Source organism: Cannabis sativa, chromosome 6, assembly GCF_029168945.1.
Source record: "Cannabis sativa cultivar Pink pepper isolate KNU-18-1 chromosome 6, ASM2916894v1, whole genome shotgun sequence".
NCBI lineage: Eukaryota > Viridiplantae > Streptophyta > Magnoliopsida > Rosales > Cannabaceae > Cannabis > Cannabis sativa.
In genome coordinates this window covers 72,552,817-72,572,779 of record NC_083606.1, presented here as the reverse complement: position 1 = coordinate 72,572,779, position 19,963 = coordinate 72,552,817, and the positions used below count along the sequence as shown (strand labels likewise).

Here is a 19,963-nt window from a genome sequence, read left to right as displayed (position 1 = left end):
CTCATAACTCAACCCACATGCTCCAAACCCAAAACACCATTCCAATTCAACTCAAATAACCAAACTTAACTTATCCAACAACTCAGAACACACAATTAAGCAATAATCACAAAATCACTATTAAAGCTCAAGTTTTGAGTTTTGAAAACTCAAGCTTCCTTCCTACACAAATAGCTACAAAACCACATCAATCAAACCTTAATTCTAAGCTAAATATCCATTAAAAACAGTTCCTAAACTAGCCAATATATCCCAAACCCAAAATCATCTAACTTCCTTATAAAACTTAACTTTGAGCCATTAAAATTACAAAGAAGATGAAGAAAACTTACCCCCCTAATTCTAGGCTTGACTACAAGCAAGAATTTGGATAGAAAAGATGATGAAGAACTTGGTTTTTCTTCTATTATTTGACTTTAAGAAATTTCCTACAGCTTCTACTATCTAACTTATCTAACCAAATTAGGAACTCAAATAAAACAAAACACGAAAAAAAAAAACTCATTTATTTAAAATTTGGCAAATTACCATTTTCCCTCACAGCAAGCACAACATTAAACTAAGTCCTATGTGTAATTCGGTCATTAATAAATAACAATTTCCAACCATTACATATATCCCCCGATACCACTAAAATACGTACTAATACCGTTGTAATATTTCTGGCCAATCATCTACAACAAATCACTCTATTACCGGCGGAACTCACCCTGCTATTAATGGGGGTATTACTGGCAGAAATAGCAATCCGCCGGTAATAACTATATAATAAATATTACATTAAATAAATAAAAAAAATATTTTAAATTTATTATTACCGGCGGGTTTGGATTAATACCGGCGGAATCCCGCCTCGAAAAAAGAGGGCGGGATTTTTACCGCCCAAACTTTTGAACTTCGTATTACCGGCGGATTAATACCGGCGGGACCCGCCGGTATTAATCTGGGATTCTGACCGTTTTTATTAATACCGGCGGAACCCAATTAATACCTGCGGGTCCCGCCAGTATTAAAAATCTATATAAACCCCTCCCCATTTCAGAATACCATTTTTTCCATTTCCTCACTCCCCACCTTCCCCCATTCCACCTCCCCCTCCCCGTTTTCATACACATTCCACCCCCTTCTCTGGCATCTTTTCCTCGACACCGCCAGTGCGCCGCCCGTCCACCACTAGTGCAGCACCTGTCCACCGCCAGTGCATCGGTAATGCATTTGTTTTTCTTTTTTGTAACACCCTAACTAACATAAGCGTATTACGTGATTTTTAAACATGCTGTGCAGCTCGTTGCTAATCAACGAGGTTTATGGAAAACGTGATTAATTAAAATTTTTGCTTTTTAATTAAACTTATAAAATATTTATACAAAAGACTCGGGATCCCGATTACAAAATTATTTACAAAAGATTACTGTTCATACAAAATAATTGTTGCCTAGCGACTAGTTACAAAAATAGCCTTGCTGTTCCGAGGATCGTACGCTCCAGGCCTAACCGCCTCGACATGTACAATCTTCATAGGCTCGTTCACGGTCCATCAGCTTTAGTCTTGCCTTTACCTACACATAAACATAGCACTGTGAGTCGACAGACTCAGTAAGAAAAGCATAATAATATTCATACATAAAACCCGATCATGATCAGACGCCCATACCCCTGATCATAACCCTAACTGCCGTGTCCAACACGATACTGAGTCCCCCTAACTGCCGTGTCCAACACGGTACTGAGTTCTGAACGTTCATAGGGACGGTACTATTGACAAGTAACAGCCTGATCGGTCGAACCGGTCATACTCCGGCTGCTGGTCATACTCCAGCCTGTACCGACGTGTTACAGTATCAGCCTGATCGGTCAAACCGGTCATACTCCGGCTGCTGGTCATACTCCAGCCTGTACCGACGTGATACGTCAAATAGTACGGAACCACCAACCTAAGTGTCAGCCTGATCGGTCGAACCGGTCATACTCCGGCTGCTGGTCATACTCCAGCCTGTACCGACATGACACAGTTGGATGGTTCGAAGCCAACTTACATAACTAATGTAATCTAACAGGCTGGGGAGTGAGCAAACCTAAATAACATGCAATCAAACCAGTCCAAACCTACTTAAACATGCATAAATAACCCTCTGAAAACAACTACAAACTTCAACAACATCACAGCAACAGAATTAAACTATTTCTCTTTGAAAACCATAATTTTTGCATAGAAAAACCTTAGCTTTGCTCAACCTAATTATCATGCTTCACAACAGCTCAAATTAACTCAAATAAACAAGCTTTAAACCTCTAAAAATATCCACAAAATACAACAGCAACAACAACCAAAAATCATGCATGCATTACACTATATTCATCAAAATTCAACAATTTTTAAAGAAGAAAGGAAGAGGAGCTAACCTAGCTTGAATTGAACACAAAGGGAGATTTAAATCACAAGGAAAATCCAAGATTCCTTGCTGCACCAAGAGCCGAAAAAGAGAGAGGAAAAGAGAGAGTGTTTTTGAAATTTTTTTGTTTTTCTTTTCTAACTTTGATTTTTTTTTGAAAAAAAAATGAAATACAACACCACTTACTCCTTTTATTACTTCAGCCCAAATAAAGCATAAATAAACATTTACTTTTCAATTAATAAAATCACTAGAAGACAAAATACCATTGGGGCAAAAAGACTATTTTGCCCCTCCACACTAAAATAACATAAATAACACTAAAGGGGTATTTTTGGGAAATTCTAAATTCCCGGCCATTCCTGACATTCCCAATGTCTAATAAACTGTCCCAAACTAATAACATACTAAGTTGTGATTTTTACTGAGCCAAACACCGAGTTCCAAAATACCGGGCACCGGAATGCCAAATTATGAAAACTACTACATGACATAAAAATGCAATCTCTGAATTCAATAATAACAGTATAAATAATTATTTAAATAGCTATAAATAATTTCATAATTAAACGTGATTAACAGCTAATTTCCAAATTAAACTAAGCGGTCTTTACAACTATTCCCCCCTTAAAAGGATTTCGTCCCCGAAATCTAACCTGAATAACTCTGGGTATAGAGCTCTCATATCTGACTCTAGCTCCCAGGTGGCTTCCTCCACCTTGCTGTTTCTCCAGAGAACTTTGACCAATACTATGGTCTTATTTCGAAGGACTTTATCCTTTCTATCCAGGATCTACACTGGCTGTTCTTCATAAGTCATGTCTGGCTGCAGTTCTAGGCTCTCATAACTGAGTATATGAGAGGGATCTGAAACGTATTTCCTCAACATCGAGACATGGAATACGTTGTGAACTGCTGATAAAGCTGGAGGCAAAGCTAACCGGTATGCCACTTGACCTATCTTCTCGAGAATCTCGAAAGGTCCTGTAAATCTAGGGCATAACTTGCCTCTCTTCCCGAAACATTTGATCCCTTTCATCGGAGATACCCGTAAAAACACATGGTCCCCTACTTGGAACTCAACATCTCTGCGTTTCGGATCTGCGTAGCTCTTCTGTCTGCTCTGTGAGGCAAGCATTCTAGCTTTTATCTTCTCTATTGCCTCATTGGTCCGCTGCACTGACTCTGGACCTAGGTATTTCCTTTCCCCAGTCTCATCCCAGTGAATGGGAGATCTACACTTCCTACCGTATAACAGTTCATAGGGAGCCATCCCTATCGTACTCTGATAACTGTTGTTGTAAGAAAATTCTATCAACGGTAGATATTTATTCCATGAGCCTTCAAAATCCATAACACAGGCTTGCAACATGTCCTCCAATATCTGAATTGTCCTTTCGGACTGACCATCTGTCTGAGGATGAAATGCTGTACTAAATTTCAGCTTTGTACCCATTGCTCGGTGCAAACTCTGCCAAAATTTGGAGGTGAACTTCGGATCCCTGTCCGAAACTATAGACTTCGGTACCCGTGAAGTCTTACAATCTCTCTGACATACAACTCTGCCAACTGATCCACTGTAAATGTTGTTCTAACCGATAGAAAATGAGCAGATTTCGTAAATCGATCCACCACTACCCAGATGGAATCAAATAAACCCGTGGTCCTACGTAACCCGACCACAAAATCCATCGTGATATCTTCCCACTTCCATTCTGGTAGGGTTAGAGGCTGCAACAACCCTGCTGGTCTCTAATGTTCAGCCTTAATCTGCTGACAAGTAAGGCATCTAGATACGAATTCTACCAAATTCTTCTTCATACCGCTCCACCAGAAGTACGGTTTAAGATCTTGGTACATCTTAGTGGTGCCGGGATGCAGAGAATACGGGGTAGAATGAGCCTCCTTAAAGATCTCATTCCTGAGTTCCACACTATTCGGAACACAAACCCTAGCTTTATACAGAAGCATCCCGCTGTCTGACACTGAAAAGTCCTTGGCTTGACCAGCCAACACCTCATCTCTGATCTTCACTAACTCTGGATCCGTCATCTGAGCGACTTTTATTCTTTCCAACAGATCAGATTGCAGCGTTAAGTTGTGAAGCTGACCTACCATAAACTCAATGCTGGATCTAACCATATCCTCTGCTAGCTGAGGTGAGATCTGAACCATGCTAGTTACTTGCCCGGGACCCTTTCTGCTCAGGGCATCAGCCACTACATTGGCCTTCCCAGGGTGATAGAGGATCTCACAGTCGTAATCTTTCACTAATTCCAACCAACGCCTTTGTCTCATATTCAAATCCTTCTGAGTAAAGAAATACTTGAGACTTTTATGGTCGGTATAAATTTCACACCTTTCTCCGTAAAGGTAATGCCGCCAAATCTTCAATGCAAAAACCACCGCGGCCAACTCTAAATCATGAGTCGGGTATCGCTGTTCATAATCCTTTAACTGACGAGAGGCATAAGCGATGACCCGATCGGCTTGCATCAACACACACCCTAGACCCTGTCTGGATGCATCACAGTAAACTACAAACTTCTCGTTGTCTGAAGGCAAAGCTAGCACTGGAGCGGTAATCAACCTCTGCTTCAGCTCCTGAAAACTAGCTTCGCACTTGTCTGGCCAGATAAATCGCTGATTCTTCTTTGTAAGTTCGGTTAAGGGCATTGAAATTTTTGAGAACCCTTCCACGAACCTACGGTAGTACCCAGCTAAACCCAAGAAGCTTCTGATCTCTGTCACAGTCTTCGGTCTCGGCCAATCCCTGACGGATTCGATCTTCCCGGGATCCACCTTGATCCCATCTTTGCTCACAATGTGCCCTAGGAAGGACACCTGAGATAGCCAGAATTCACATTTCTTGAACTTGGCATAAAGCTTGTGTTCCCGAAGCCGTTGCAGTACCATCTGAAGATGTAATTCATGCTCTTCTTCTGATTGAGAGTACACGAGGATGTCGTCGATAAACACAATCACACAGATATCGAGGAAATCCTTGAATACTCTATTCATCAAGTCCATGAATGCTGCAGGAGCATTGGTTAGTCTGAACGACATAACCAGGAATTTGTAATGTCCATACCTAGTGCGGAAAGCCGTCTTCGGAATGTCCTCCTCTCGGATTCTCAACTGATGATAACCCGAACGGAGATCAATCTTAGAAAAGACCGTCTTCCCCTGGAGCTGATCGAACAAATCATTGATCCTAGGTAATGGATATTTATTCTTCACCGTCAGCTTGTTCAATTCCCTGTAGTCGATGCACATTCTCATAGATCCATCTTTCTTCTTGACGAATAAAACCGGGGCTCCCTAGGGTGACACACTGGGCCGAATAAACCCTATGTCAAGCAACCCTTGGAGCTGAATCTTTAACTCCTTAAGTTCAGCTGGAGCCATTCTATACGGGGCTTTGGAAACCGGTTCCACCCATGGTGCCAAATCTATCACAAAGTCAATCTCCCGCTGAGGTGGTAACCCTGGAAGTTCTTCGGGAAAAACATCTAAAAATTCCCGAACCACCTTGATGTCCTCTGGTCGAATGGTATCTGGCCGAGTGGTGTCCACCACCACGGCCAAAAACCCTAAGCATCTGCCATGTAATAACTCTCTAGCTGACATGGCCGAAATCACCGAGATCCGAGATCCCCGAACTGAACCAACAAACACGAACGGTTCTTCACTATCCGGTTGAAAGATCACCATCTTCCTTTTGCAATCAATACTCACCGAATATTTAGATAGGAAATCCATTCCTAAAATAATATCAAACTCTACTAGACTCATCTCTATCAAGTCAACACTTAACTCTCTACCATCTATCCTGATCGGCATAGACCTAATCCACCTGTTGGAGATAACCAACTCTCCGCCAGGTAATAGGGTTCCAAACCCTGATTCATATCTATCGTACGGTCTATCCAACTTACTAAAGACTCTGGCTGCCACATAAGAATGTGTAGCCCCAGAATCAAACAGCACTGAGTAAAGCGAGTTATTAACAAAAAGCTGACCTGTCACAACTGATGGGCTGGCATCTGCATCAGCCTGAGTGATGGCGAACACCCTGGCTGGAGTGGGTATCGCCGGAGCTCTCGGTGCCTCTGAGCGGAGCTGGGGACAGTCCCTCTTGAAGTGTCTGGGCATGCCACAGTGAAAGCAGCCCTGACCTTTGCACTCACCCCGATGGTGCCTTTTGCAGCTAGGGCACTCGGGATAGGAGAATCGGGTCTCAGTACCACTGGAACGACTACCTCTATTCTGGTTCCCCTGGAACCTCTTGTTCTGGCTCGTGCCACCGGATGCAGTGGGTGCTCTCTTCCTCTGATCCATGGCCGAACCACTACTCCCCCTGCTAAAGCCTGATGCAGGAGGGGTAGGAGCCCCGCCACTCGCCGGAGTACTAGCCGACTCCGACATACACCCAACTGCGCCCTCAGCTCGCAGTGCCTTCTCCACCATCTCAGCATAGGTGGTCTTGTCGTTAGTGGTGATCATCAAATCGTGTTTGATCTTCGCATTTAACCCATCTAAGTACTTCTCTCTCTTGCTGAAGTCGGTTGGCATAATTCCCGAGGCTAACCTCGCCAACCGGTCGATTTGAGTCGTATACTCGGTCACGCTCATATTCTCACGCTGGGTCAGGTGAGCGAACTCTTTCCTCTTGGCGCTTCTGACCGCCTCATTATAGTACTTGGCATTGAAGAGTTCCTGAAACCTTTCCCAGGTCATGGTGGTGAGGTCGTGAATCTGAGACACCATGTCCCACCAGACCAGAGCGTCCTCCTGGAACTGGAAAGTGGCACACACCACTCTATCATTACCGGTGACACCCATGAAGTTCAGGATTTTGGTGATCACCGTCAGCCATTGCTCGGCCTTCATCACGTCTGCACCTCCCAAGAAAACCGGAGGTGCTTGCTTCCGGAACCGTTCATACAAAGGTTCCAATCTATTGGCCGCCACCACTAACTCGGCCTGAGCAGCAGGGGCAGGTGCCACTGGAACTACTGGCACCGAAACTGCAGGAGCACCCTGCTGTCTCAACCTCTGAATCTCAAGGTCTTGCTCTTCTATCCGGGCTTGCATTTCCGCAAACCTAACCTCCCAATTCTGGGCTCCCTGATCGGCTGGGGGAGCCTGGGCAGCTTGTGGCGGGTTCTCATCACCCCGACCACGAGCCCTGCCTCGGGGACCTCTACCTCGGCCCCTAACTGGCAGCAAACTCAAAAATTCACACTTTGCTCAAATCAACTCCAAACCATACCAAAACTTCCAAACCTGTTCTATATAACCCCTAGAACATTTCTAAAGCATCAAATCCACCCAGAAAGCACAATAACAAAAATCACCATTAAAGCTCAAGCTTTGAGTTCCAAACTCAAACTTGAGCAAACCTAAATAACATGCAATCAAACCAGTCCAAACCTACTTAATCATGCATAATTAACCCTCTGAAAACAACTACAAACTTCAACAACATCACAGCAACAAAATTAAACCATTTCTCTTTGAAAACCATAATTTTTTGCATAGAAAAACCTTAGCTTTGCTCAACCTAACTATCATGCTTCACAACAGCTCAAATTAATCTCAAATAAACAAGCTTTAAACCTCTGAAAATATCCACAAAATACAGCAGCAACAACAACCAAAAATCATGCATGCATTACACTATATTCATCAAAATTCAACAATTTATAAAGAAGAAAGGGAGAGGAGCTAACCTAGCTTGAATTGAACACAAAGGGAAGTTGAAATCACAAGGAAAATCCAAGATTCCTTGCTGCACCAAGAGCCAAAAAAGAGAGAGGAAAAGAGAGAGTGTTTTTGATTTTTTTTTTTTGTTTTTCTTTTCTTACTTTGATTTTTTTGAAAAAATGAAATACAACACCACTTATTCCTTTTATTACTTCAGCCCAAATAAAGCATAAATAAACATTTATTTTTCATTTACTAAGTCCACTAAAGGACAAAATATCATTGGGGCAAAAAGACCATTTTGCCCCTCCACACTAAAATACATAATTAACACTAAAGGGGTATTTTTTTGGAAATTCTAAATTCCCGGCCATTCCCGACATTCCCAACGTCTAATAAACCGTCCCAAACTACTAACATACTAAGTTGTGATTTTTACTGAGCCAAACACCGAGTTCTAAAATACCGGGCACCGGAATGCAAAATTATGAAAACTACTACATGACATAAAAATGCATCTTTGAATTCAATAATAACAGTATAATAAATTATTTAAATAGCTATAAATAATTTCATAATTAAACGTGATTAACTGCTAATTTCCAAATTAACTAAGCGGTCTTTACAAACACATTAACAAGTTTAATGTTTCAAATAATTAATTTCAATTAACACATAATTTTTTAACAAATACTATTTGTTTGTAGTATTTGTACGATATTGATGGCCATCCTGAACCTGAAAAAGTGATGAGTACTCTTTATCATGAGATGAAGAGAAGATATTCTGTGAGAAAGAATATCAGGCACACGTGGTTTCAGGAACATTATTCTGGAGATCCAAATGATTTGGCAAGTGTTATTGAAGCAGTATCTGATCACTGCACTACCGAGAGTTGGAAGCAAATCATTGACTTATTTTTGAGCCCAAAATTCATGGCGCGTTCAAATCAAAACAAGAAAAATAGAGGAGAAATGCAGTATTTGTCAACACAAGGCTCGAGGTCGATGGCAGCGTCTCGAAATGAACATGTAAGTAAAATTATCAACTTTCTATTATCAATTTCTTTTACTAAGCACAAACTAACTCTATTTTTAAACAGGACGTCCCTGAAGACTACGCAATTCATACTTGGAAGAAAGGCCACCTCAAAAAAGGAACAGAAGACACTTGGATTAGCGAGACATGCAAACAACTACATGTAAGTTTCAATATGTTTTTTAATAATTTTCTTACAACTAATGCATGCTGTTGTCATTGTATTTCTAATATTTTATTTGATCAGGAGAAAATGCTTGAAGAGGTTGCTAGCATGACGGATATAGAAGATGATTCCAGCGATGGGTCTGCTAGCAAATACAAGCAATTGAAAGCTATGAATAAAGTTCTTGGGAGCCGGTCGGACTATCTAAGAGGATTGGGTTATAAATTGAAAGGCAGCTCGACATCAAGTTCTAGTACTCAAAGTCGAGCTCAATCACAAGTACCGACTTCATCCATTACTCCGGAAGATATGGGAGTCTTCGCCGAGTTTATGTTAAAAATGCGTGATAAGATTGATCAGTCTGGCACCTCCAGTGACGCGTCTCTGCATGACCCGCGGTTTAATAATTTTTTACAAAATTTTTTACCATCACAACCGCAAGGTAGCGCGTCTAGTTCAGCCCCCCTTCCAACGTCAATGCCACAACAACAACAACAACAACAACAACAACAACCACGATCGCCTCAGCAGCCCCAGTTTTTTCAACAACAACAACAACATTCTCCCAACATGTCTGCTGGCTCTTCACAATCGCCTCAGTTGCATTACATGTTCGGGCTTCCCTCACAGTCTCCTCCTATATTTTTTTCGGATGCCGCTGGAGGATCTCAGACACAACCTATGGTTGGTAATATTGGAGGCTCATCCCAACAACCATACCCTGTGTACGGTCAATTTGGGTCATTGTTGCAGCAACAACCTGTGTATGGTCAAATGGGAGGATCTCCACAACAGCCTATGTATGGAGGCTTTTTCAGCGCTGAGAGTCAGCAACAACAACAACAACCAATTTTGGTTCGCCCACACCCTCGACAATATGTGGAGATTTTACCTACGCCGCAGACTGGATAACCTTATTACCCTGCTCCGCCTGCTCAATCCCGTGAGAATATTGATGGTTCAAGACTTAGCTCGAATGCAGATGAATTTTTAGAGTTTACTGATTTGAACAATGATAGTTAGGTTTTTTTTAATTATGTCAAGTGTTATGTTTTAAAGTTTATTTAAAGACAATTTCCTAATTTTATTTAAGATAATATATTTTTTATTGTAATGGACAAATTAATTTTAATACTTAATTTCTTAATTTTAATGTTTAATGCTTAATTTCTTAATTTTGATATTTTATTTCTAATTATTATATATTTATATATGAAATAATTATTATATATAAAATAATTATTATAATTAATTTAATTATATAAAATAATCAGAATAATGTTTTTTTTAATATTTAAAATATTATTGCCGGCGGATTCAATAATTGGGTCCGCCAGTATTAATCATTATAATTTCTCTTTTTTTAATATTTAAAAATATTAATACCGGCGGACCCCATTGCTATTAATCCGCCGGTATTAATATTATTACCGGCGGAATCCCATTTCGTCGCTAATAACCATTTATAGCGACCAATTAATGCCGGCGGATAATTACCGGCGGATTCCGCCGGTATTACTTATTACCGGCGGTCTGGGCATTTATTACCGGCGAATGCTTCCGCCGGTAATATACAAATCTGTTGTAGTGAATTAATCGAATTTCTAATGTTGTCGGACTTGAAAATATTTTAATTCACATATAGCATATACATTACCCATATAATCCGATAAAATCTCAGTAAAATAAGCCTATTTTCTCATATTTAACCTAGTAACATTATAATCTTAGTCATTTATTTTCCTAATATACATATTACTTGATAGTTCATAAAATATGCTTAAATAATCATAATTAAAATTTTGAAATATTACATGTATGGGTGAACTCTTAATGGGTATTACCCATGAATGAGTAAAATTAAAAAAAAATTAAGTTTTTATACTTGATTTTTCTATCTAATTAGAAAAATCTCACTTTTACATTATATGGGCTGAGATTGTTCCATCGATTAAAAAAAAAATTAAAAAAAAGGTTTTTAGCAAAAAAAAAAGATAAATAAAAGTTGATGAGTTTCACTTAAATATTTTTATATGAACATATTTTTAATATAGTATAAAAAGAGATATTTTTTTATATTTATTTTAATTAAGTAATTAAACTAAGCATACAAATTCAAATTTCTCTTTTATTATTCGTTATTAAATCAAAATTTGATGATTTAATATTTTTAAAATTAATATTTATAGTTAAATTTGTTTAGTAACCATTTATGGGTAATACCTATTAAGAAATGATTATATAGGTACTATTGGTGATTCAACAATATTATGAGTAGCGGCGAAACGAAAAATAAAATATAAGTGGACGATTATCTATTTTTATAGTGTAATACTAAAGACATCTATGGAACCTAACATCTTCTATGAAGTGTCATAAACAATTGTTGTAATTTAATATGTAATCCCACTTATTTTACTTTTAATTAATGATTATAAAAAACTAATAACTATTTATTGGGCGTCACCTCATGGTGGTAAGAATCATGGTGCTTAATAGCAATGTTTACTCTTATATTATGCGAACTTCAATATTTAATAAAAATCATACAATTAAATATAATAAAATATAAAATAATAAACAACTATATGTTAAGTAAATTTGGAAAATCACCGCATATACTATTTTTTAGCTTTTTTTTATTTGTACTACTTTTTATTTATTTTTTTTTTACGATTTGGGTTGCTCCGTTAGTTGCGATTTAGGTTAGTGCATGGATTGCAATGTGAATTGCGGTTTGAATTGAATTGCAATTTAGGTTGCTTCATAGGTTGCACAATATATTCTCTAAAAATATATAAAAAAAAAACTTTGACATGTATAAATAAAAATATTCCAATAAATTTTAGTGTAATCAAATTTGAAATTAGGAGTAAACTGTGGCATGATCCAAAAAATGTGATTTTGCTAACAATAACTTGTAAAATCTAACTGCCAAATGACGGTGGTTGGTTTACTTTACTCCATGGGAAATACCGAGTAAGTCGTACAATTCCACATTGTTTGGGGAAGGTCAAGTGGGATGATTCTAAGGTAGTGTAGGTATGGGACTACATAGTTGAAGAGAGCTTAAATTGATTGATTGATACTAGCTATATTAACAAGGTGCATCTTGTTTTCTAGTAGCACATCATGAAAGAACTCGTCACCCAGGGAAGTTTTCTCAGGAAGTGTGTTAGGGTGGACAAAGCATACTAAAAACACTTGTGTTGGGCCCAATGAAGACTTGAAGCGGGAAAATCTTTACAAAGAGTGCTTGAAGGAACCCTCCAAAGTCTAAACTTTTCTGAGTACCCAAAAGCTTTGGAAACGGTGCTTTGAAGCTTCCGGTGAGAAAACACAACAACAGTCACCACTGTGTACGAAACTTTCTATGTGTTGCAATTTTGTATTGACATTTTTCATTGTTCTGCCTTTACTTTTATATTATTCTCCATAAAATGAACTGAGTTTGTGTAATGAACACCATAGAACTATTGCTATGACACTTGGGTGGGAAAAAATAGTAAACTTTTATTATTTTGTAAATTTTAGGATTTCAGAACCTTGGAGGTTGGACTTTGGAGATTTCTATGATTTACTATTGGAACTAAGTGATGCTATTGCTTGCTTAGTTTGACAGTTGGAAGAAAATGTAGCATTGAGTTGAAAGCAATGCAGAAATCAAATCATTTTCGATTTTCTTTGTTATGGTGGGGAAATCTTCTTTGCTTGGAACTTGGAAACGAACTCTATGGACCAGATTATTTTCGAGATTTCCTCGAGCTTTGAGTACTCAAAAAGACAACATCATTTTCACAAACGCTTTTATTACACTGCAGTGTCGTAAAAGGCGACTTGATGTTGCCCCAGATGTGTTTGATGGAATGCCCAACAGAACGGTTGTATCGTGGAGCACAATGATTTTTGGATACTCGAAGCGGGGAAGATATGATGAGGCTTTGTCTCTTGTTTCCATGATGCAAAGAGGGAAAACGAGATTGAATGAGATAACTTTTTCGACAATCCTTAGTGTATGCGGGCGATCAGGGTCGATGGATGAAGGGAAAGAGGTTCATTGTCTGGTTTTGAAGTCAGATTTGGAGAGTTTTGAGCTTGTAGGGAGTTCATTGTTATTTTTCTATCTAAATTGCTATCAGATTGAGGATATGTTTAGTGTAGTTTGTTGGGAGATGCTTTGGATATGTTTGTGAAAATGCCAAAGAGGGATGTTGTGGGGTGGAGTGCCTTAATTTTGGGGTATGCAAAGAGTCAAAATGGGTGTGAGAACTTTGGAGTTATTTAAATCAATGAGGGATGATGGTGTAGTGTCAAATGAATTTACTTTGGATTGTTTTATTAGAGCTTGTGGGAAATTGGGTGTGATAAGTACAGGGAAGGCTGTTCATGGGCTTGTCATTAAATATGGTTTGAATTCGAGCACTCGATTGGTGGCGCCTTGATTGAGTGTTATTCTGGTTTTGAAGCTATTACTTGTGCCAAAATAGTTTATGAGGGAATGAAAAATCCTAATGTAAATGCTTCTAATTCACTTATAGCAAAGCTTATATCCATGAATATGATCAAAGAGGCAAAGATGATTTTTGATGGGCTCAAAGAAAAAGATCCAGTTTCTTGTAATTTGATGATTGGTAAAGTGGAGGAATCAAAGAGATTGTTTGAGAAAATGAAGCAGAAAACCATAATTTCATCAAACACTATGATCTCTGTGTATTCAAGGAATGGAGAAATTTATAAGGCTTTGGATCTTTTTCAACAAACCAAAGGTAAAAAGGATACTGTGACTTGGAACTCAATGATGTCAGGCTTTGTTCACAATTATCAACATGAATAAGCTTTGAAACTATATCTGTCGATGCAAAAATCATCGGTTGATTGTACAAGATCAACATTCTCTGTTCTGTTTCATGCGTGTTCATGTCTTGGATCACTTCTACTTGGACAATCACTTCATACCCAGTTGAACAAGACTCCCTTTGAATCCAATGTTTATGTCGGGACATCCCTTATCGATATCGAAATGTGGAAGCCTTATAGATGCTCGGAAATCGTTCATCTGCATCTCATCACCCAATGTTGCAGCTTGGACGACTCTTATTAACGTGTACGCATCACGGTCTTGGCTCCGAGGCATTATTACAGTCTGAGAATATGTTAAAGACCGAAATCATCCCAAATACTGCTACTTTTGTAGCTGTTATGTGTGCTTGCCGTTATGTTGGTATAACCAATGAAGGGATGAGAATTTACCATTCCATGAGGAAAGACTATGGATTAAACCCGACTTTAGAACACTACGCTTGTGTAGTTGACCTACTCGGGCGGTCTGGCCGTCTATAAGAAGCCTCAAAGTTCATTGAAGAGATTCCTATTGAACCAAATGCTGTAATCTGGGGTGCTTTACTCAATGCTTGTTGGTTTTGTATGGACATGAAACTTGGCGAGAGGGTCGTAGAGAAGATGTTTAGCTTGGAACCGAAACCATTATTGTAACGTCCCTGTTTCAAGCTTCCATTGGGCCCTTACACCCACGGAATAATGGCCCTTATACACGAGTACGTCACTCTGGCTGATTCATGAACTGAAGACTGGCCCTACAGACTAACACGAGTCTTTTCCTCTCTCTTTTGCCCATTCTTCATATTACCAAAACCATATAAAGTATTATAGCTCATATGCTAAGGTTCAAGGGTATTATTATACAAGAGTTTCGGCGAGAACATTAAATAGAGAATATAAGGTATGTATTTTGATTAAGATTATTGGTTTAGAATTTGATTTGATGTCGTGATGCCTGAGTCAAATATTCATGCATTTATGATTAAGGTATTGTTCGAGCTGATTTTTCCTCTAAAAGTTAAGTGCAATCAAAGGTTTCTCCACATTCGAGGTAAGGAAATTAAGTAGAAAAACATAAGTTTTCTGTATGTAATAACATTTATAGGAAGAGTGGGAATAGTAAAAGAGAAGTTAACTAAGGTCTTCTGCCTGACTCTTTATTGTTTGTTATTTAATGTACCGTATAATATATATTCAAATAATATGTTTATAAGATTCATGTTATTTATGTATGTTTACAGTATTAGAGCATGACCATTGCTAAAGGTATATATTTGAATGATATGTTTATAAGATTCATATTATTTAAGTATGTATGTATATAGTGTATTTATAAGATTCACATTATTTAATTATGATTGTTATGTTATTTAAATAATGTATAGTAGTTTGTCATTATTTAAATTAGGTAGATTATAGTTTATGTGACATGGTTTGACCAATAAGATAATGGTTAAATACTTGTCTGTTGAGTCTATTTGGTAGATTCCAGTCCTCCGCCATTTAGTCCAATGTATAGTTCGAGTTTATTTGCCAAAGTCAGACTCGGGCGTAATCATTATTATGTGACTTAGCTTAGAAACTAGTTATTAGTTACTAGTGATCAAATTAAGTTTATGAATTGCTATTTGTCTAAATATGTACATTTTAGTTGTGTTTTATTTACCTGACACACATTTCCTTACTGAGTTTAGTAGCTCACCCTTATCAAATAACCATGTGCAGACCAAGGTAAGTGAAAGTCTAGAATGCCGGTGGCGAGTGGAACTTTAGACGCTTGTGTGTGTGAGCTCGCTGTGGGCCATATAACGCTATTAAATTTATGTCGCAATTAGTTTTTAGTTATTATTTATCATGTCTTTTGTACGAAAACTGGCCAGTTATGAATATTTTCAAGTATTAAATAAAAATGCGACATTATGATTTTTCGCGTTTAACGCTTGTAAATAAAATTAATATTTTTATAAAAATACGCGCGTAACAATTATACGCTTACATTATCTTGTCCAACATTTATGATGTGCTAGGAAAGTGGGAGGAGAAGATGAAAGTAAGGAAGAGACTAAGGAGAATCGAAGCGAAAAAGGGTCCCGGTTGTAGTTGGATTGAGTTAAACAGCAGAGTTTATGTTTTCTCTGTTGAAGATAAAACTCATCCTTATTGTAATCTTATGTATGATACATTGGAGCATCTTACAGTAAATACAAATTTTTTGATGCAATTTCATATTAACCATATTAACCAAATTCTGTATTAGCTTATTTGCTGAAAAAACCATCACATTATCAAAACTATGCAGACAACTCTGATTATGGAGCGATGGCGGTGACCGATCAAGCTTGACGATTATGCTCCGGGCAGCCAAATTCTATACCCTTAAGATTTTGTGAGTAGTTCTTTCTCCTTTTGGTTGAAGAAATGGTCTGCTATAGTGGAATAAGATTGAAAAAAAGTTCAAGTTTATATATTTTTTTTCATGGGCATTTTTCTCATGTTTGATTATTACAATTGAAAAAAGATTGACTTGTTTTGAATGTCATTGTCTTTAATCTCTGACTTTGTTTTTTTCTTCTTCAAAATTTTATTTATTTAGAAATATGATTATTTGTTGTCATTTGAAACAAAAATGACATCTCATTTTTTTTTGCTAATCATTTTGCCATTTACATTCATTATCTAATCTTTCCTTTTTAAACACAAGAAATTTAGTCTTCTCTTATCAAAATTCAACTTTTGTAATTCTAGCCGTTAGACTAAGGAGGCTTATAATCTATATATAAATTATACCTTGTAAATCAAATCAAAGTAGATTCTCAAATCTTTCATTAGATTTTTTTCAAAAAAAGATTTTGGCTACAATAACATATTATATCTTAGCATAGATTTGTTTATAAATATGAGTTCATCATCATCTCATCATACTCGTTGTGCTGCTTGTAAGTACTTGAGAAAAAGTTGCCCTTCAGATTGCATTTTCTCTCCATATTTTCCTTCCAACAATCCTCAACGATTCTCTTTCGTTCATAAAATTTTCGGGGCCAGCAATGTCGGAAAAATGCTCAAGGTACTTACTATAACTACTAAGTTTTTGGTTTCATTGTTGTTATAATGACAAAAATAACAAGTTTTTTTTTCCTTGTAGCAATTACCGGTAGAACTGCGCGGTGAAGCAGCGGATGCTATGCATTTCGAGGCGACATGTAGAATGGAGAATCGAGTTTACGGATGTGTTAGGATTATTTCTCAGTTACAACAACAAATACAAAATGTTGAGATTGAATTGGCTATGACAAGAGCTGAGATTGCCTTGTTTTCTTCAACTTCTTCTTGTTCTTCTAATCCTAATCCTAATAGCTTCACACAATCACAACAAAATGATGAGAGTGTTATTGGACAGTATGATCATCATTTCTTCAATTTTTAATTGCCATATTAAGTTCTAGTAATGCACCTTTTACCATTTGTAATTTGTTTATAATAAAGTTGCTTTTATTTATATAAATATGTGTATCAAAATGGTGTTTTTAGATGAGAAAGCAATATTGTTTAGAATATTTTTTTATTTTTTTATTATTGTTATTTTATTCTATTATATTTATGTATGTATAGAGTGGGAGTTGTAGTAGTGTGGCTCTGAGAACTGACCAGTTCTGTTCATCTTGGGATGATATAAAACATAATACTAATATAATATTATTTCTAAATTAATTGATTGGTTGAACTAATGGGGTATACAAGTTTATAAAGCATGGTAATAATTTATTTATTGTTATTATATTTGACTTTTTACCTAAATTATAGGGTAGATTTTATTATTATTATATTATTTATTATTATTTTTTTTGAAATGGAAATCCTTCATTTAATAGAACAAATTACACATGATTAGGATAATCAAGTCTCATGGCTTGATTAACAAGGGGAATAATCCCAATTCAAATGGCACTAGGGAAGACAAAGGCTCAAGAAATACAAAGGACAACCCACCCACTCGACTATGAACCCCTAAACTTCATATATGATGTAGTAGTCCATTTTCATCATGGCAAGTAGATTAAATGAGGAACTTCTCTCCCATGTTTTGTATAGTTTCTAATCGACCATAAATGCCATGTAGTGATCAAAAACAACTCAAAGTCCTCTTGCTTCTAGCTTTGAGCTAACTGTTGGAGAAAGGATAAAATATCAGATTGTTTGTGTGCCTAAATGTTCTCCCATAGCTCACATCCCTTCCACACCTCCTTGTGAGTTTCACAATCCCATAAAGCATGGTGAATATTTTCCATGTTACCACCTCAACAGTTTCCACAATTGGGTGCCAAGTTCATACCCCTTGATAAAACATAGTTAGTTTTACCTTTGGGGGTATTTTGAGTTTCCACATGAATTTCGACCTTTTTTTCATAGGCTCTTTTTCTTGTAAGTGAACAGCTAATCGGTATTCTCCATTTTTGTTATAGTGCCACATAACTTTATCCTCTAAATCCCAATCACTACTCTAAATTGTTAGGATTAACTCAGCATCCTCCTTGTAATTAAAACTGCCTTGACAAACGCTTCATCCCATTGGCCATCAACTTTTTTAAAATCAATAACATATAACTGTTCCGGGAGACATGGCTTGTCATAGAATTGGAAGCTTAGAGGCTGTTTGGCTTCATAACTTAAAAACTGTTTTCAAATTTTTAAAACTAAAACAGTTTTTAAAAACTTATAGAGGTCGTTTGGCAAATTTTTTAAAAAAATAGTGTTTTAAAAATTGAGTTTTAAAAAACTAGAAAATAGAAAACATCAAAATGTTGTTTTCAATTTTCAAAAACAATTTTTTTGTCTAACAATTATATTTTATATTTTTTCTCACATACTCTGATCCTAGACCCGAAACCAAATGGGTTCATGTCATGGTATATTATTAAAATATTGATTTTTTTTAGTAAGAAAAAATCTAAAAATAGTTTTAAAAAACTTGTGCCAAACACTATTAAATTTTTAAAATGATAAAAAACTGTTTTCTATTCTCACTTTTAAAAACACAATTTTAAAAATTGAAAACTGAAAACACAGCAAAACAGGCTCTTAGTGGCCTTGGTATCCAAGGATCCTCTAAAACTCGAACTGAGTTTCCATTCCCAACCGTCCATCGATATTCTTTAAGAAGGAGCTTCTTACCCCACACCAAACTTCTCCACACAAATGACCCATGTGACCCACATTTTGCTTCCAAGATACCTCTATTCGTGAAGTAACTAGCTTTTAAAACCCTACTGCACAAGGATGAAGGAGATCTAATACAACGCCATATTTGCTTTGCAAGAAGTGCTTGATTAAAGAGACCTAAATTTCGAAAGCCTATGCCTCCTTTAGCCTTAGGTATTTTTTGATTTTTGTCACATGAACCCCACCAAAATCTCGCCGCCATTCGATGTAAGCTATTACTTAGGCTCTTAGATAGCTTATACATAGTCATGTTATAGATTGGCATAGCTTGGATAATAGCCTTAACAAGAACTTATTTACCAGCCACCGAAAACAACAATCTTTTCCACCCTTTCACCTTGTTCCAAACCTTATTTTTAATTTCATCAACCACTATTACATCCAACATCGCTGTAACACTGTCTTAGAGACTCCCTCATCGTTTGACCAAAAACATAATTCACACTTATGAAAGTTCACCGCCTGCCCCGAATCAACTGTATATTTCCTCAATACCTCCATAAAACTCTAACATTCATCCTCATTAGCTGAAATGAACACAAGTAATCATTGGCCAAAAAAAGGTGTGAGAATGAGAGCCCACAATTACCAAAAGCTAACC

The 19,963-nt window shown here is 37.2% G+C and overlaps 1 protein-coding gene and 1 pseudogene across 1 annotated transcript; both read left to right on the top strand.

Annotated features, from left to right (window-relative positions):
* The first annotated feature begins 12,811 nt into the window (after positions 1-12,811).
* Positions 12,812-16,585, top strand: LOC133039420 (pentatricopeptide repeat-containing protein At4g02750-like; annotated as a pseudogene).
* On the top strand, positions 16,505-17,709 carry LOC133039523 (LOB domain-containing protein 24-like). The gene is made up of 2 exons (XM_061118423.1): positions 16,505-17,209; positions 17,288-17,709. The coding sequence occupies exons 1-2, from the start codon at positions 17,042-17,044 to the stop codon at positions 17,567-17,569; spliced, it is 450 nt and encodes a 149-aa protein (XP_060974406.1). The 5' UTR covers positions 16,505-17,041; the 3' UTR covers positions 17,570-17,709.
* Positions 17,710-19,963: the final 2,254 nt, after the last annotated feature.